The sequence below is a fragment of the Amphichorda felina genome, assembly GCF_050947745.1.
Source record: "Amphichorda felina strain 45539 chromosome Unknown scaffold_9, whole genome shotgun sequence".
NCBI lineage: Eukaryota > Fungi > Ascomycota > Sordariomycetes > Hypocreales > Bionectriaceae > Amphichorda > Amphichorda felina.
In genome coordinates this window covers 771,113-789,297 of record NW_028145041.1, presented here as the reverse complement: position 1 = coordinate 789,297, position 18,185 = coordinate 771,113, and the positions used below count along the sequence as shown (strand labels likewise).

The window sequence follows — 18,185 nt, the reverse complement described above, 5'->3', positions numbered from 1 at the left end:
TCGCCTTGTCTTCGACGATCGCAGCATGTCGACGACTCCGTGAGCTGCACCAGGAGCTCTCAACATTGTTGCCTAGCAGAAATCGAGCTCTCGGAGCGGCATGTCTTCCTCAACCTCCACCAATCCGCCCAAGCCGCCCGACTCCCCTACGAATGACTCCGACTCGGATCTCGACCTTGAAATCGAGGAGCTCGACCCCATATCCACAGAGCCCACGCGCGGGTCGCCCTCGGAACGGCAAGGCGCCGAACACAAGACGTCGAGAATAGCGCTGCGGAATCTGCGTATGGGTGGTCTGCGGCGTACCAACAAGCGAGGCCGTGGATATGGCGACTTGGGCCACAACAGGGACGACTGGGGTGACGACACCCAAGGGTTGCTCTCCGACAATGAGGCATCACGTCCGCGATACTCAGATGGGAGCGGCAATGGCGACGATGACTCTCCGCTGCTAGGGGAGCAGGCGTCTCGCCGCGGATCCTCGCGAAGCTCAAGAGTGCGGCTTCCTAGTTTCATGTCTGGATCGAAAAAAGGCGACGAGGATGAGCATGAAGGACGGGAAGATGACGACCCTTCGGCATCGCGCCATGTCGCCGTCGGCTCCAGCCAGCTCACTCGATTCCCAAACAATATGGTGTCCAACGCCAAATACACAGCATTCACCTTTCTACCAGTCACTCTCTACAACGAATTCTCCTTCTTTTTCAACATGTACTTCCTCCTTGTCGCCCTATCACAAGCGATTCCCGCCCTACGGATCGGCTACTTGACAACCTACATTGCACCGCTCGCCTTCGTTCTTATGATTACTATGGGAAAGGAAGCGTATGATGATATCGGAAGACGGAAAAGAGATACCGAAGCGAACTCGGAAGCATATAAGGTCCTTGTATTCGATGAGCCGGGCCTCTCTCCTGGACCCGCCCGTCCACGACGGCAATTGAAATCAGAGACATATAGGAAGAATTCTAAAAGGTCGAGGGGCAGTCGCGCGGATCTAACAGATATCCAAGAGGAGGACGATGGACAGACCAATCAGCCTTCCTCCCATGTCATGGAGATGAGCCGCAAGTCGAAGGACCTGAAAGTCGGCGATGTGCTGAAACTGTCCAAAGGACAGCGGGTCCCCGCGGACGTTGTCATTTTGCAGTGTTACGCCTCGGATGGTAACGCAGTTGTTGCCGCGAGGGAGCCAGCCGAGGAGGAAGTTCTTTTGGCACTAGAAGAATCAGGGGATCCCTCCGTGAAAGGAAAAGAGCCGGAAGCGGAGGCTTTGAAGGACGAGACGGACAGCGGCCCCGTTGGCGAAACTTTCATTCGGACTGACCAGCTCGACGGCGAGACCGACTGGAAGCTGAGGTTATCTTCACCTCTGACGCAGAACCTACCCGCAGAAGAGTTTGTGAGGCTTCGTGTGACTGGAGGAAAGCCAGATAAGAAAGTCAATGAGTTCCTAGGGAAGATTGAGCTTCTACAGTCGAGGCAAGACGCACTCAGTCATCAGTCCGCGCTCCAGAATGATGACGACGGCGTCAAATCAGCACCCCTTTCCATTGACAATACAGCCTGGGCCAATACTGTTATCGCCTCTCAAGCAATAACGCTCGCGGTCATCATGTATACGGGACCCCAGACGCGTTCCGCTCTCTCGACCTCCCCCTCCCGTTCCAAAACTGGCCTCCTCGAGTACGAAATCAACTCGCTTACCAAGATCCTATGTGTCCTAACTCTTGCGTTGTCTGTTATTCTGGTTGCTCTGGAAGGATTCGAGAACACGGAAGGAAATGTATGGTACATCAAGATCATGAGGTTCCTGGTCCTGTTCTCAACCATTGTCCCGATCAGTCTGCGCGTCAATCTGGATCTCGGGAAGAGTGCCTATTCCTGGTTCATCCAGCGCGATCCGGGCATCCCCGGGGCTGTCGTCCGTACGAGCACCATTCCTGAAGATCTTGGGCGGATTGAGTATTTGCTCAGCGACAAGACGGGGACCTTGACCCAGAACGAGATGGAGATGAAGAAGATCCACGTTGGAACTGTCTCGTACGCTAATGAAGCTATGGACGAAGTCGCCTCCTACGTTCGGCAGGGGTTCCATGTCCAGCCCACAACCGACCCGTCATCCCAATCTACACTCATCACACCGTCATCTACTTTTTCGGCAGCCGCCAATGTCGGCGCGACTCGCACCAGAAGGGAGATTGGGTCGCGTGTGCGGGACGTGGTTCTCGCGTTGGCTTTGTGCCACAACGTGACGCCCACGGTTGACATCGAGGATGGTAGGGAAGTGACTTCCTATCAGGCCTCTTCTCCGGATGAAATTGCCATCGTTCGGTGGACCGAGTCTGTTGGCTTACGGCTAGCCTCTCGAGATCGCACAAGTATGGTCTTGGAGATGGCAGATAGCCGTCGACCTGTTGTGCGAGTTCGAATTCTGGACGTCTTCCCCTTCACCTCCGATGGAAAGCGTATGGGAATCATTGTTCACTTCCACACCGACGCCAAAGTGAAGAATCCCGATCTCACAACTGGCGAGATATGGTTCTATCAGAAGGGAGCTGATACTGTCATGGGCTCCATTGTGGCCGCGAACGATTGGCTCGATGAAGAAACTGCTAACATGGCGCGAGAAGGACTGCGGACGCTCGTAGTTGGGCGCAAGAAGCTGTCGTTTCAGCAATACCAAGAGTTTTCTTCCAGCTACCACGAAGCCTCGCTTGCCATTGCTGGACGAGATGCCGGGATGCAGCGTGTTGTGTCCCATTACCTTGAGAACGACTTGGAGCTCCTTGGTGTGACAGGTGTGGAGGACAAGCTCCAGAGGGACGTAAAACCCTCGCTGGAGCTCCTCCGCAACGCTGGCATCAAGATCTGGATGTTGACGGGCGACAAGGTCGAGACTGCGCGGTGTGTTGCGGTGAGCTCCAAACTGGTTGCAAGGGGCCAGTACATCTACACCGTGGCCAAGCTTAAGAGGAAAGATAATGCGCAGGATCACCTCGACTTCTTGCGCAGCAAGACTGACGCCTGTCTTCTTCTTGATGGAGAGAGTCTGGCCCTGTTTCTCACGCACTTCCGCAAAGAATTCATCTCCATCGCCGTCACACTCCCAACCGTGGTTGCTTCTCGCTGCTCGCCCACTCAGAAGGCCGAGGTTGCTAAGCTGATCAAGGAATTCACCAAGAAGCGCGTGTGCTGCATCGGCGACGGCGGGAACGACGTCTCCATGATTCAGGCGGCCGATGTGGGCGTTGGTATCGTGGGCAAAGAGGGACGTCAGGCTAGTCTGGCGGCAGACTTTTCCATCGAGCAGTTTTGCCATCTCGTAAAGCTTCTCGTATGGCATGGCCGCAACAGCTACAAACGCAGCGCCAAGCTCGCTCAGTTTGTTATCCACCGTGGTCTCATCATCGCTGTCTGCCAGACCATGTATAGTATTGCTCTGAAGTTTGAGCCCGAAGGCTTGTATAAGGTGAGTTTTATCAGCCCCGTCAGCTACGACGTCTGCTAATATGTGATAGGACTGGCTCCTTGTCGGCTACGCGACGGTCTACACAGCAGCACCTGTCTTGTCCCTGGTTCTCGACAAGGACGTCGATGAGAACCTGGCCAATCTGTACCCCGAGCTGTATAAGGAGCTGACATCGGGCCGGTCCCTGTCGTACCGCACCTTCTTCGTCTGGGTTCTTGTGTCCATATACCAAGGTGGCATGATCCAGGGTCTGTCGCAGATTTTAACCGAGGTGGACGGCCCGAAGATGGTGGCTGTTAGTTTTACCGTCTTGGTCCTGAACGAGCTTCTCATGGTAGCCATTGAGATCACAACATGGCATCCCGTCATGATTCTTAGCATCGTGGGGACGTTTATCCTCTACATTGGATCGATCCCCTTCTTGGGCGGGTATTTCGATCTCGAGTTTATCATCACTTGGTGAGTCCGCCTGGCATCGGGTCTCTTTACTGCATTCAGGGTCTAACATCTTCCCAGGGGCTTTGTCTGGCGTGTTCTGGCCATCGGTGCGGTGTCATTGGTGCCGCCGTATCTCGGCAAGATCATCAGGAGGACGATGAAGCCGCCATCATATAGAAAGGTCCAGAGCACATGAGTGTACGGTTTCGGGTCATCGGCGTTGGAGGGTTAGGTTGTCAGAGAGCGTGGTTTCGCATCATCATGTCTATTCTAGATATAAATACAACAGATTTTATACACCTCCCCTAAATCATGCAAACAACCAGGCGGACGCTATGCAAAAAGGTCTCGGCTACTACTATACAGAATTCACTACAGTTTCAGCACCAGCCAGTCGCGCGCAAGCTGGGGGTTCTGGCTCTGGACTTGGCCAACCACGCCGCCCACAGGACCCTGCGTGTGCTGCCCGCCGCGCCATTCCTTGGTCCCCGCGTAGTGCGTCACGAACCCGTCCGGTCCCGAAACGATGAAGAGGTTCTTCCCCGGCAGGGCTCCATCGACGGGCGCACACTCGCATTCGGGTTTGCTGGCCTCGAACTCGGGCGCCCGCTCGTGCAGTTTCTGGTCATGCAGCGAGCACCCCGTGCCCGGGTGGGACGGCGACGGGGAGGAGGTGTCGCTCTCGCAGATTCCAGCCAGCGCCTTCTGCACGTGCTGCGGGTGGAAGGCAGACTTCTCCTCGTCTACCACGACCTGCACGTTGAAGCGCGGCCCGTACTGCCTCTTCATGTCGGCGAGCTGGCGCGCCACGGGGCTGGGCGCCTCAAGCGCGGGGTCTAGCTCGCTGGGCTCGGGCGACGATGAAGACGACGACGACCTCCAGCCGAGGTCCCACCACGACCGGCCGGCCGGCGGCGCCTCAGGGGGCCCTGCGACTCTCTGGATCTCGTCGCGGTGGCGCACGGCCCAGAGCAGGCTGACCCTGGTGTCCTCGTAGCCCTCGAGGGCGACGCGGGCGGCCTGCATGCCGGGAACGACTCCCGTGCCCCCCGCGAGGAAGACGATGCTTTTGCTGGCGCCCAGGCGGCCGACGAGGTCGAAGCCGACGTGGGGGCCGCGCAGGTGCACGGCGTGGCCGACGCGCAGGCGGTTTAGGTAGCGGGACATTTCGCCGTCGCCGACGGTGCGGATGTAGAAGCGCAGGGCGCCATCGGCCTCGCCGCCGTGGTCTGCGTCGGTCGGGGTGGTGGGTGCGTCGCGGCGAGAGCAGGGAGGTAGGGGGGTGTAGTGGCGGGAGATCTGGACCTCGGGCTGCTTGAACTCAACGGACCAGAGGGGATGGCGCCAGCGGTCGGTTCCGGGGAGGAAGTACGGCGGATCCGGGTTGGCGGTTTGCGGGACGACGGTGAGGACAAAGGAGGAGGGTGAGAGGGCGGTCCGGGAGGTGATGGTGTAGGGGACGAATGTGATGTCGTTGAGCGTCGTGGATTTGGCGGAGGGTGGAGTGGCCAGATAGTAGACAGTGCCTCCTAGCACCACGACGAGAATGAGGCCGCGGCGCAGGATCTTTGACCTTTGAGGCTGGGCCTCAGGGGAGGATGAGGCCTTGGTCGTGTAGGACGACCGAGGGTGTGAGACGGATGTAGGGAGACGGAGCCGGAGTGAGTGGATGGGCGATTTACACGGCTTTGCTGCCGGACATTGTGAAAGGGCCTGGGCTATAACCCTCGGCCCAAGTCTGGTCGCCATGGTTTCGCTTTAATTGACACTCGCACCGACGCTGATTTCAGCGAATGCATGAACTGGTGAGTGGTGTCGTAAATTCTTGTACGAGTACGGAGGGCACGAGTCATGGATGGGCTTGTTTGTTCCCGGGTCCGAGGCGATTCGCCTAGAAAAAGTCCATGTCACAGTTCCGCAAATAGGGAAATACCAGCCGGAGTTCCTAGTGGCGAGAATTGCGTCTTGCACCAGGCGGTTGTGAAGGGATTTGGCGATCAGATTATCGTCAACGTCACGCACTACAAGAATTAGACGCGAGGTCACGTGCCAAATTCCCAGGCTTCTTTCGCATACCAATTTGGAGCCCGCCGACGACTTGACCATCGTCTTGCCCATGTTCGAGTTCAGTGGTATTTAGAGCTCTGTGTTCGTTACATAAGACTAATGTTACAAGGAATCTATGGAATCGCTGTATGCTGCCGCTATGTGTTCCGCTGCTCATATCCTCAGTATCCTCCTATGCTGGTCTATGCCTCCCCTAAACATGTCCTCCACGACATTACCCTTTAATATAGTCTCTTCTATAATTCCCTCCACGTGCTTAGGTTCGACCCTGCCGTACCATATGCCGCACCCGGCCAGCGGGTGAGGCTTGCTCCCCATCTTCAACCCCGGCGGCACGTAGATGATGATGTTGCCTGCAAACTTGTGCCCGCCGATGTGGCTGATCAATCCCACTCTCGCCCCAGTCTTGGATTCTCCCACGTTGCCGTCTATCCTCGGCGTCTCCCCGTTCAGGCTGCCGACCTGCACCGGCCCCGTCCTCACCTCCATCCCCTCCGTCTGCGCCAGCTTCTCCTCAAACTCCCTCCTCAGCAGGGGGCCCATGATCCCGCACCGCGCATCCCTCCCGCCGTGCCCGCATATCAGCACCAGCACCTCGTCCACGTCGCTCACCCCGGGGAGCAGCCCCGCGTAGGACTCGTTGCGCGTCAGCCGGTCGCGGTGGATGGGTGACAGCCCGTCGTGCATCGGGTGGAGCTTGGTGGGCAGGACGTATCCCTTGGCCAGCGCCTGGACGGCGTCAAACGATATTCGAGGGAGGTACGGCACGTATTTGAAGCTCGGGAAGAGGTACGCCGACGTCGACTGCACCTCTGCTCGCGGGGGTATGGAGCTGGGGAACGACGCGTTGAGGATCGACACATTGTGGAAGGGCTGGGACCAGAATATTAGCTTAACGTACTCGAACAAAAAAAAAACCGAAAAGAAACAAGGACTTCTCACATCGCTGAACGTGCCGCCCCGGCCAAACAGTTCTTTCAAGTCCGCGGCGAGGTTATCCCCTCCGCTCTCCTCCTCGATCTTAGACGGCCAATCGTCGTGCCCCGTGCACACGAGGATCTGCTCCGAATACCCCGTTATGACGCCGTTGAGCGGGCTCTTGTGGTCTATATCCAGCCCCTGGGGCATGGGGGCGCAACCGCATGTCGGCGACGGACATGTCCCTACGGTCGGGAATGGTGGCGGTCGCGGGTGCGGTTTCGATCGGGGCTTGGTGGCTAGGGTCCTGCGCGGCACCAGCGCGATGCGGCGCGGCAGCCATTGGCACCTGAGCCTCATCTTCTTGTTGGGAGAGAGGATGAGGGGATGGAAGGAGGTGGAGGAGAGGAGGAGAGGAGAACGAAAGAGTCGAGGGAATGGCGAAGTCGGGCTATTGATGATTACAAAGTACGGACATTTCGACACTCGGAGACCGAGAATGGCGATCATGCGGGATCCCCACACTCGGGATGGTACGGAACCCCACAGCCAAGGACCGCCATTGCATCACTGCGGCTTGGCTCCTGGACACAATACTACTATCCGTACCATGTAACCAGTCATATGGTACATCGCAGCACCGAGTTGTCATTCATGAAAGAATGGCAAGTACTGAAGTAGGGTAAGGTGTGTGAAAGCTCGCTCTATTTATCTACGATGTACGCTGGGAAAAGTACTCTATACCGCTGCACACCTTACTACAAGATGTAACCATACCCAGTGACGATGACAATCTCGATGACTCTAGCTCCTTCTTCACAACAGTCTCAAAGACCTTCCTGATGCTCAAAGTTCCGTGCCCCTCTTGTCGCAGTATCCAGGGCCCTCCGGCTCGGAATTGGCCCAGCTCATCACAGTCAGGGATGTCGTGTACGCCATGGCGACGAGGCCGAAGACGCAGAGGAGGATATCCGAGTACCTCCAGAGTCGGGTCCGTGCGACGCCTCTGAGGTGCAGAAGTGGCTGCCAGCGCGTTAGCAGACTGCATAGAACAAAAAATTAATGCCGGAAACGGGTGGAACTTACAGGATAGATGTAGACGAGCGGGATGCAGGCAAAGTTGCCCACCAGCGCCACAAACTTGTCGAGGTTATCGGCTCCGCCCCAGGCGATGGCGGCGCAGAGCATGACGACAAAGAAGCGAAACACGTTCTTCTGCCACTTGATGTACGGGTTGTACTTGCCGCTGCGGGTGAAGAGTTCGGTTTCCACGATGCGAATGGCCGGGAAGATTTGCAGCGGCGTCGACAGGAGGATGGCGCACGAGTAGAGGAACTGCACGCCGTTGACCAGCTTGTTGTCCTGGGGCAGGTTGAGCAGCACTACCGTCTCCGTCTTGGAGCCGTAGGCGGCGTACGAGACAGCGCCCATGGTGGTGAAGAGAACCGTGATGATGACCATGACGAGGAGTAGGACCTTGGGGAACTTTTCCGGGTTCTTCATTGACTCCTGGATGGGAATGATGAGCCCGATTCCCTCAAAGGTGAAGATGGCCGTTCCTATGTATAGCGTCCAGTTGTCTTGGTTGAACATGACGATATCGGCTACACCCTCGCTGTTGAGCGTCAGAATGTCATAGTATAACAGGTAAGCAAGGCCGACGAGGATGAAGGCATCCGCAATGAGCGCTGTGAAGCCAAGCTTTCCGATATCGCGGAGCAGCGAGAACGGTAGGAATATGACCATCTGCATTATAATCAACCAGGGAATGCTGATGGACGTCTTGCAATCTGAGACGGCGCGAATAAATGCCTGCAGATTCTTCGACGTGAAAACAATGTATGCCGCTACGAAGCCAATCTGACTGAGCACAATAGACGCCAGGATGATGGTCCTCATCCACTTTCCGTAGAGGATGCCGCCCATATCGCCAAAAGACCCGTCCACCCGGAGTCGAGTGGTAACCAGCAGGACAAAGCAATAGTAGCTCAGCGCCGCAATACCCAGGAGTACCACATTACTAAACAGCATCCCGCCGTTGAGGTATGCGCGGGGCAGGAAGAGGACTCCCGTGCCGACAAAGGACTTGAGAAGCAGCATGATGGCGTTGGTGGGACTGTTTTTGCCGGTGGTACGCACTTTTCTTCTGCGTCTCCGTTTAGACGGCGCCAGCAGGGCGCTGTCCTCCATGGGTTCCCGATCGCTGCCATACTCGTCTGTGTCCTCGCCCGAGGAGAAGTACTCGTTCGGTCCCAGCACTTCGTCGTCTTCCTCTAGCTCTTCACCGGCAAAGTGCCCGTAGATGGATAGGAACTCTAGGAAGCTCGACGTGAAGAGCTGCGGTTGCTGCGCCTCGGCGCTGTCGTCGCTATGGTGCGCACCGCGTCGCGCGGCCCCGGACGGGCTGGCAGCCAGCCTTCGCAGGTGGTTCCTGCGGAACCCACCGGGCACCTTTATGGAGTTGATGTCGAGCACCTGGTTCTCGGGCTCCGGTCTCGGCGCGTCGAAGCTCTTGCTGCGCTGCGTCTTGTACTTGGCCTCGGCCTGCTCCGTCCACTTGTAGATGGGCCGGGTCACATCTCCGCCCTGCAGCTGCAGGCTCGAAAACTCATCATCTCCGACGCCGGCGGCCGCAGTCTCCGGTTGCTTGCCCTTGGAGGGCCCGCTGAGAAGAGACGACTCCTCCGAAACGGGGGCCTCGTTGTCGTTGGGGTTGACTAGATGCCTCTTGACGACCTCGACGTCTTCGTACGGTCCGGTGCTAGAAGGCACATAACTCCCCTGCCCCTGCCCTAGCTGCGACTTCGAGTTGAAGGAGCCGTAGTTGGTGGGCGTGAGGCGCCCGCCCAAGGCCGGCGACTGTGTCCGGGGTGGAGTGCCTAGAGGCTGCGAGGGCGTCCCGTGGCGAGGGGGGGACTGTCCAAGGGAGTCACCCAGCGCCGCGGCCAGAGCTGAGATGCCGGGACCGTGGAAGCTGCCACCGCCTCCGGGGAGAGGGGCGTTAATGTCGGAGTCGTCAGGCCGGGGAGATCCGTTGCGTGCGATTGGCGGCGGCGTGCCGCCCCGGGGAAGCGAGTGAATCGGCGAGGCCAGACGTGCGGTCGCGTCAGCTCGGGGCAGCGAACCCACGATGGATCGGGGGGCTTGGGGGTCCGGAGCGGGTGAGCCCGACATGGACTGTGGGTTGGACGTGTTTCTCGGACGCGAAGACATGATCGTGGTGTTGTGCGGTTCGACGTTCAGGGAGTTGGAGGAGGGAGCTTGCTAGCTCATCCGCATAGCTATGGGAGGGCGCAATTCGATACGGATATGGACTTGGGGGAGAAAGCTAATGAGTCGATTCCCAGTTGGGGTAGGGGCGCTGCTGGACACGCGAAGCTTTGGTGGTTAACGAAATAAGACAGGGTTGTTCCCGACCACCCGGTTGCGGGAAATGGTTGAAAGAGGTTGGACAGATGACAAGAGCTCCAGCCGTTGGGAATCTCAGGTGACGCGGACAATGGCAGACATGGGATGGAAGTCGGCGTGTGGTTGGAGGATAGATAAGGAACGGCTAGTGATAGTACGCCGAGGCTTGGGCACTGGTCTGCTGACTGAAGGGCGCATCACAGTGGGCGGCTCCACTGGACAAACCCTGTGTAGTAATGGTGGCCACTGGTGGGCGGCATCGTCCCCACCCAGGCCCAGGCGGGAGCTGCCTGAAGTGGACGGGCCGGGGCCTCTCAGTCTCACAGTCTCACCCAACACCTCAATTTGATTATTCGAGGCTTGTAGACACGGCAGCACGGGTGGTGGAGGCTTGGCTGAGGGTGTTGTCGGATGTAGCTGTATGGTTGCGACAAGTTATCGCCCGAAATTGGCTGCTTCGTTGTCTACGGGGTAAAGTATCGTTCTACGGATAGAGATGTACCTATTATGTGAAGTTTGGAGCTGGGAAATCATCACCCCCATGCTTTCAACACCAAGATCCGCAACTGGGATGGCTGGACGTGGTCACGAGCGAATTCGGCGACATGGAAGCGATGGCTGACATCCTGGTACCCTTGCAACGAGTCACTCATGTTTAACCACGGTGTGCGTGTTTCGTACGAGTACGGATACTCGCACCTACAACGTGGGGTACGGATACGGACACCACGCAAAAAGAACACAAACTTTCCTGACTCATCGGGCTTGTGAGAAGGAGGCAACAACACATTGAACACCAGTCGCAAATTTTGAGTGACGCCTCAGACATTTGACTCCAACTTGGGCTCGCAGGTCTCAGATCAGCCGTCCATTCAGCTTACAATGGGTCCTGGTGGAAATACGAGGCTCACCGTATTGCGAGGCGCCGAGTCGAGGCGGTGCGGTTTTGGTGCGGAGAAACCGCGAGGCTGGAGTTGCCGCTGTGGATCTCTCCCCCCGCAGGATGGTGAGAGGCGAAGACTTAAAGGTGCCAGTCGGATCTACGAGTACGGAGTCGCATGCTCCTAGATATATCGTGGTAGGTTCGATGGCTCGCCGCTGAGGGCTTGGAACCGCATAGTCTACTGGTACATGTAGGTGCCCGATAGGACGTTATCCACCATTCATCACCAACCGTGGACTGTCTGGTGTCATCTATTTCTTGGCCTGCTTGGGTTCCGTCGTCACTGTGCATGTGCTGGACCCCGTCAACTCCCGTAGCACAGAACGCAAATCCCCGCCCACAGCAAGGAGACACGACGAATAGGCTGGCGTTAATGGGAGCAAAATCCTGGCATACCGTGGGGATCGTCGTTCTGTGGGAGGGGGCACGAGGGGAAGAGTCGTAGGCCTTGGATAGGTCCCTATGGCTGCTCTGTTTAGAGGCTGGAAATGGCGTGAGTCGACTGGATATTGATAAGGTATGGGGATTGGAGATGGTGTGGCAGCCTAGGTAGGCGCCCCAGCTGCCCCTACCCAAGTAGAATAGGCACCTCTAGCGCTGTGGGACCCTTATGCAGATGCCTCTCCCACGATCGCTGCATCTTCTGCTCTCCCTTGAGAGCCATGGCATTTTTCCTATTATCCATGCATTCTCATTGCCATCTCTGGCTGACCGCTGTTCTTTCGGCGATGAACTGACACCCCGAAACCATCGTCGCCGGCTTGTTGCCCTTCGCACCACACTCACCAAACTCAGGTCCTTGGCCCCATATTGGCGGGGCAGCAAGGCGTGTCTGCATGTCCCTGACCTCGTTCTTTCAGTGAGGTGAGGCACTCCGTGGCCCTCATACTTGCGCTCGAATCTTGTGAGCACGATTCAAGATGCAGCCGTCCACGGACTCTAGAAAGCATGGCGGCAAGCTCGGTACCGTGTCGGGGGTGTACATCCCTGTCTGCCTTAATATTCTCAGCATCCTCATGTTCCTGCGGTTTGGTGTTATCCTTGGACGCGTTGGGTTTGTAGGTATCATCGGTATGGTTTCCAAGCGGCGAAATGTATCTTTTTATACACCGGCAGCTGACACATTGACCCCTCCAGGCCTTCTTGTCGTGGCGTACTCCATCGATTTTCTCACGCTTTTTTCATTGTCCGCCATTGCCTCCAATGGCGAGGTTAAGGGAGGTGGTGCCTACTATCTCATCTCTCGTTCCCTCGGCCCTGAATTCGGAGGCTCTATCGGCATCTTGTTCTACCTCGCCTCAGTTCTGAACTCAGCTATGAACGTTGTTGGTTTGATCGACTGTATTAGACTCAACGTTGGCCCCCGGTTTCCTGAAGGATACTGGACTGGCTATGGCCTCCAGACAGCGGCCCTCGTGCTCAGCACATGCCTGTGTCTTCTAAGCTCTACCAAGTTCTCCCGGGCCTCCAATGGACTACTCGCTATCCTGTCCCTCGCCGTGGCTAGCATCCCTGCTTCGGCTTTGTTTAAGCAACCTTTCTACGATGAGGAACTTGGCATTCATTTTACTGGTGTGAGCTTGGAGACCCTGGCTGATAACTTCTTGCCGCACACGAATGGCCACTCCTACAGTGGCTTGGAGACGTTCCGCGAGTTATTTGGAATCCTGTTTCCGTAAGTTTCCTTTCGAAGTCTCCCTAGTCATGGCGCCTGACGCTGTGTAGTGCGACTGCTGGCATTCTTGCCGGTGCTTCAATGTCCGGAGACCTCAGAAAGCCGAGCAAGGCCATTCCCAAGGGGACCCTCTGGGCAACTTTAACTACGTTCATTGTGTATTTCGTCGTGGTTCTTTCGATGGCCGCCAGTACTACACGTGCGTCGTTCCTCGCCAACCCAAACGTCATCCCCTTGACCAACTTGTCACAACCCATCATATTCGCTGGGGAGTGTGCTGTCACCGCCTTCTCTGCATTGATAGGGATCAAGACCTCTGCTGGGCTGTTCCGGGCCCTGGCAAGAGACAAGCTGCTACCGGGGTTTGCCTTTTTCGACAAGGGTCTTGGAAGCCGGGACGATCCTATTGCGGCTCTTCTGTTGACTTATGCAATTGCCCAGATCGCCCTCCTGGCTGACCTGAATCAGATCGCAACATTTATATCTATGGGTTTCCAGGTAAGCAAGTTGTCCAAATGAAATCCGTTACCCCTGAGTTCGACCCGGAGGGTGACTCTTTTGGGGGTTTACACCACAGAACGTAGTCTGATTCTCAATAGATGACATTTTTCGTGATGAACTTGGCCTGCTTCTTCCTCAAGGTTGGCTCAGCCCCCAACTTCCGCCCGGGATTCAAGTTCTTCAACTGGCAAACAGCTTGCCTCGGTAGTCTTTCATCGGCCGCTGCCATGTTCTTTATAGACGAAACCTACGCTTCTTTGGCAATATGTGTCCTCGTCTTTCTCTTCCTGCTGATTCACTATCTATGCCCACCAAAACGCTGGGGTGATGTGTCTCAGAATCTCATCTACCATCAAGTCAGGAAGTACTTACTGCGCTTGAAACCAGAGCACATCAAATTCTGGCGCCCACATATTATTCTGCTGATCAACAACCCTCGTCGGCAAACGCGTCTCATCCAATTCTGCAATTCACTAAAGAAGGGATCGCTCTATATCCTTGGACATGTCATCGTGACGGACGACTTTAATACGGGTGTTGACGAAGCCCGAATGCAACAGCATGCTTGGAGCAACTACATCTCGGAGTTTTCTAGAATAAAAGCATTCGTGCAGCTCACTATGTCGCCGTCGATCACTTGGGGGGTCCGGAACTTGATCCTCTCGGCAGGCCTTGGAGGTATGCGGCCCAATATCGCGGTCTTGGGCTTCTACAATATGGACGACCTCCGGAAGTCTAATACCCGATATGCTGTGCCCGATGTGCCTTCATCCCCCGCCATGAAGATGAACCGCCCACCGCCCAAATCGGAAGGGAAGGCTCCGAGGCGCCGTCGCGGCGATACCTCTGCGCGTCTTCTGGCGGGTGTTTTGCCCACCGATAGCATCCGAACAGAAGAAATGATGAGCCCTAGAGAGTATATGACTATACTAGAAGATTTAGCCCTACGCCATCGGATGAACGTGGCTGTTGGGTATGGTTTCGACAAGCTGGAGACACCGCGCAAGGATGGCGTGAATGCCAAGAAGTATATCGATCTGTGGCCAATCCAGATGTCAGCGGAAGTGACCTCTGATGGCAAGAATGTGTTGACGACAAATTTTGACACTTGTAAGTGTGCCGCTGGCCGTTTCTTGTAAGGCTAGAAAGAAATAATGTCGTTTGGCTGATTGTTCATTTTAGACACGCTAATATTGCAACTCGGCCACATCCTACACAGTGTGCAGACATGGAAGCATGCGTACAGGTTGCGAATCATGGTATTTGTTGAGTATGAAAGCGAAGTCGAGGAGGAGAGCGCTCGAGTGAGGACCCTTCTCGAGAAGCTCCGCATTGACGCTAGAGTGGTGGTGTTCTGGCTCGCATCCGGCGAGCTGAACACCTACGAACTCATTATTAATGGAGAAAGCAATGATATGGACTGGGAAATTATCGTCAACGATGCTCTGCGGGATGAAGAGTGGTGGGAGGATCTTCAAATGTTTCGAGGACAGTTCGACCATCTCTCTTCAAGCCAAGAGATGGCACACCTTGCCCACCTTGTGGGTTTCACATCTGGCCGGCCAGGGATATATAACCCTCACGAAGATGCAGGGTCGGAACGGCGCCGATCAAGCTTGGCTCATGTTGGAGAGATGCCAAAGCGACAAGGCATTTCGCTCCTCACGAATCTTGGGGTCAGCGTCGGGATGCACACTCACCACCTCAACGACGACGTGCTAGAAGAATCCGATCGCGAAGGAGATTCTGGAAGTACTACCGAGTCCTCCTCGGATGAAAATGAAGGAATGATTGATCATACAGATGCCGGACTGGGTGAATCAAGCAGGGAGTCATCTGATCCTGTGAAGCAGCCCCTATTGTCGGGAGTCAAGCGCCGAGGAAGCATCAATCAAGCACGGAAAACGCTCGAGGGACCTGCGGAAGAGAAGAGCCGTCGTCCAAAATCTCGGTCTAGACAAGAAGAGACTGTCACTCCCACATACGGCACCATGTCGACATCGCAAAGTCTCATGGGGAGCACCGAATCTGAAACAACCCCACGCGCTAGCCAGATGCAGATACCTATGGTGTCTGAATATGGCGCCGGCTCTGAGATCGAAGACGACGGCCACTCGAAACATGAGAAAATGGAGATGTTCCCTTCCATCCCGCCTTTGGAGCCCCTCGATCAGTCCTCCCATTTCACTTGCCGGAGTCGGTCTGCAAGTCCAAAGAGGGTGGCACGCGGCTTGCCAGGGACTAGCGGAACCAACACCCCATCGCGTCCAGGCGTATCCCGACAGTCTTCCGCCATGAGGTTCTCGAGCCGACCCGTTCCCGAGACCACTATTACGGCTGAGGGGGAAGAGTCGAGGATCAGCTTTGCGCAATCAGGGACTAGTGGGCTACAGGCCGAGCGCCCATCTGTATCTAGGCAATCCTCTTATGGCCAGGGGAAGTTCTCGAGCCGCCCGACGCCTGCGACACGGCTCCATGGGGGAGAAGAGGGACCGAGAACCATATCCTTCGCAGAGCAGCCTGTGTACCACCATTCACCCTCCGCGCCGCCCTCAGCCTCGCATGGCCGACACCACTCCCTCCAAGCCTCGCGAAATCACTCTCGACAGAGTTCGTACTCCACTCAGGGGGATGTGAGCTTCTCCATCCCAGAGCTGCTCGGATCGTACAAGGGCGGCCGGCGGATGAGCGAGGAGCAAGAGGCGGGATCGACGTACTCCACGCAGGGATTTTCCCTCTCATTCAATGATCTGCCCAGCCGGGCGCAGCACTTGATTCTCAACGAGCTGATACGACGAAACTCGATGGACACGGCCGTTCTGATGACGACGTTGCCGATTCCTGCCGAGGGCACGAGTCTCGACGAGACTGACACGATTCAATACCTGTCCGACATCGAGGTGCTATGTAACGAGCTACCCCCGACGCTGATGGTACTGAGCAACAACATGACGGTCACCGTGAGTTTGTGATCCGGAAATGACCGTCATGGCGACACGAGCTGTATGACTTTTTTCTATTTTCAGCCGCCAACAGTGGTTTATTCCCACTTGATACACATATGTTGTTACAGTTTGCATCGTATAGCCAGCATTGTGTTTGAAGCATCTTGTCTTTTTATTCATGCATTGCATCTGCATCATCTAGCGCTTTATCGTTATATCCAAATATATATCGTCAACTCATGTCCAGTTCGTGATCTTCTATAGTATTCTTGAAACAACGAGGTCGCCCTTGTTCACCCCGTCTAGCTCTACAAGACCTCCTGCTTCAATCTTCTTCTTCCACTTGTTACTCTCATAGCGTCCAGCTATTAAAGTCATGCGTAGCGTCACGTCGTGGCTCGACTCATGCTCCTGGCTGTCCTCTGTGACAGGCGTGAAAGTCCACCGTCCAAACGCCCAGTTGAGGATATAGCGCCTCTTGGGGTGCGATGGAGGTTCGGGGAGATCGGGGTCCGAGTTCTTTGGCGGTGAGGAGAGTGTGAGGACGGCCTTTATACGGTAGATCTCGTCCTTGGGCGCGGCCTCGAGAAGTTTTTGGAGTTTTTCCGTTGAGACGGCAGCGTTGGCGTCACCTTTGAGTTCGACGGACAGAACTTCGACCTCACTCTGGTGGCCGTGCTTGTGATCTTTGCCGTCCCCATTATGGCTGTGTTCCCCATCCACGTCCGCCTCAGTCAGCTCCCCGGCCAGCCCGCCATCGATGCCGAAGACGACGTCCATGGACACCCAACCCTTGTCGCTCTTCACCTTGGCCACTTCCACGTCCAAGTCGGCCACTCGGTCTAGACAGTCGTCGTAGCGGTCCTCGCCCGCCGTCTCCCACTTGTTGAACACAATCAGGTCTGTGTACCGCGCCTGGATCTTGGCCGTGTAGCTCGTGTCCTCGTACCCCTCCCAGTTCTCGACGTCGATGACGCTGACGACGCCATCGAGGACGTACTTTCCCGTCTCGCGGGCGAGGCGATTGATCTCGAGGGCAAGGGTGGCGGGGAAGGCGGAGCCGCTGGTCTCGACGATGATGCGGTCGGGCTTCACCTGGGTCTCGAGCTCGGCGAGGGCGGGCTGGAGGTCGCCGACGAGGTTGCAGCAGATGCAGCCGTTGAGCATCTCCTGGACCCCCGCAATGGCGGAGTTGGAGGCCAGCTGCGAGTCGACGGCCAGGTCGCCAAACTCGTTCTTGAGCAGCGCGAGGCGGTAGGCGGGGTTCTGGGCGCGCAGCTGTGGGATGAGGTTGAGGATTAGGGTCGTCTTGCCGGAGCCGAGGAAGCCCGTGATGATGGTGATTGGTATAGGTGCCATCTTGAGGGGAACGAGTGTGTGGCCCTGACCGTTATCTGGTAGGGTATAGGTAGTAGTGATAGTAAGGTATGATAAAGTGTTGGTGGAATCAAAGGTTCACTATGATCAGTTGCCGCGCGACTTCGAGATGGAAATGGTGGGACATGACGTCGGTCTCAGTGTAGTCCTATTCCAGCTTAGCGCCCATTGAATTTTGACGCCAAAAAGAACTCTCAGCCTCTGTCGCGGATCTCGCATCTTGCATGAGAATTAAGTTCCACGACGGGAGCAGCCTCGGTCGCTACTGGCTTTATACTGGCTCCCAAATCTGCGAGTGCCGCCGTGGCATCCATCCCCATGGCACTACTAACCCCAGGAACACGGCTACTCAATAAAAGTAAAATTTACCTGTTTAAGTTCTCACTTGGATCTTTGAGAGTGCATTTGCCTCCCGGCCACAGTCAATGACTTGGGTACGTG

General features: G+C 56.2%; 6 protein-coding genes across 6 annotated transcripts; 2 read left to right on the top strand and 4 right to left on the bottom strand.

The window, feature by feature from the left end:
• Positions 1 to 100: 100 nt before the first annotated feature.
• Positions 101 to 4,106, top strand: NEO1 (aminophospholipid-translocating P4-type ATPase NEO1; the record flags this gene model as incomplete). The annotated part of the gene is made up of 3 exons (XM_083198159.1): positions 101 to 3,472; positions 3,522 to 3,931; positions 3,989 to 4,106. 3 exons carry the CDS (start codon positions 101 to 103, stop codon positions 4,104 to 4,106), a joined length of 3,900 nt encoding a protein of 1,299 aa, XP_083045894.1.
• Positions 4,107 to 4,282: 176 nt separating this feature from the next.
• Positions 4,283 to 5,659, bottom strand: ACO1O0_008797 (cytochrome b5 reductase family protein; the record flags this gene model as incomplete). The annotated part of the gene is made up of 1 exon (XM_083198158.1): positions 4,283 to 5,659. One exon carries the CDS (start codon positions 5,657 to 5,659, stop codon positions 4,283 to 4,285), a length of 1,377 nt encoding a protein of 458 aa, XP_083045893.1.
• Positions 5,660 to 6,130: 471 nt separating this feature from the next.
• On the bottom strand, positions 6,131 to 7,105 carry ACO1O0_008796 (sucrase/ferredoxin-like domain-containing protein; the record flags this gene model as incomplete). Its single annotated transcript, XM_083198157.1, has 2 exons — positions 6,131 to 6,850; positions 6,920 to 7,105. 2 exons carry the CDS (start codon positions 7,103 to 7,105, stop codon positions 6,131 to 6,133), a joined length of 906 nt encoding a protein of 301 aa, XP_083045892.1.
• Positions 7,106 to 7,741: 636 nt separating this feature from the next.
• Positions 7,742 to 10,069, bottom strand: ACO1O0_008795 (transmembrane amino acid transporter protein-domain-containing protein; the record flags this gene model as incomplete). The annotated part of the gene is made up of 2 exons (XM_083198156.1): positions 7,742 to 7,918; positions 7,982 to 10,069. The coding sequence occupies 2 exons, from the start codon at positions 10,067 to 10,069 to the stop codon at positions 7,742 to 7,744; spliced, it is 2,265 nt and encodes a 754-aa protein (XP_083045891.1).
• A 2,097-nt stretch (positions 10,070 to 12,166) lies between these two features.
• Positions 12,167 to 16,394, top strand: ACO1O0_008794 (amino acid permease-domain-containing protein; the record flags this gene model as incomplete). Its single annotated transcript, XM_083198155.1, has 5 exons — positions 12,167 to 12,317; positions 12,384 to 12,921; positions 12,972 to 13,419; positions 13,521 to 14,532; positions 14,605 to 16,394. 5 exons carry the CDS (start codon positions 12,167 to 12,169, stop codon positions 16,392 to 16,394), a joined length of 3,939 nt encoding a protein of 1,312 aa, XP_083045890.1.
• Positions 16,395 to 16,625: 231 nt separating this feature from the next.
• Positions 16,626 to 17,726, bottom strand: ACO1O0_008793 (CobW/HypB/UreG, nucleotide-binding domain-containing protein; the record flags this gene model as incomplete). The annotated part of the gene is made up of 1 exon (XM_083198154.1): positions 16,626 to 17,726. The coding sequence occupies one exon, from the start codon at positions 17,724 to 17,726 to the stop codon at positions 16,626 to 16,628; it is 1,101 nt and encodes a 366-aa protein (XP_083045889.1).
• Between the last annotated feature and the right edge of the window lie 459 nt (positions 17,727 to 18,185).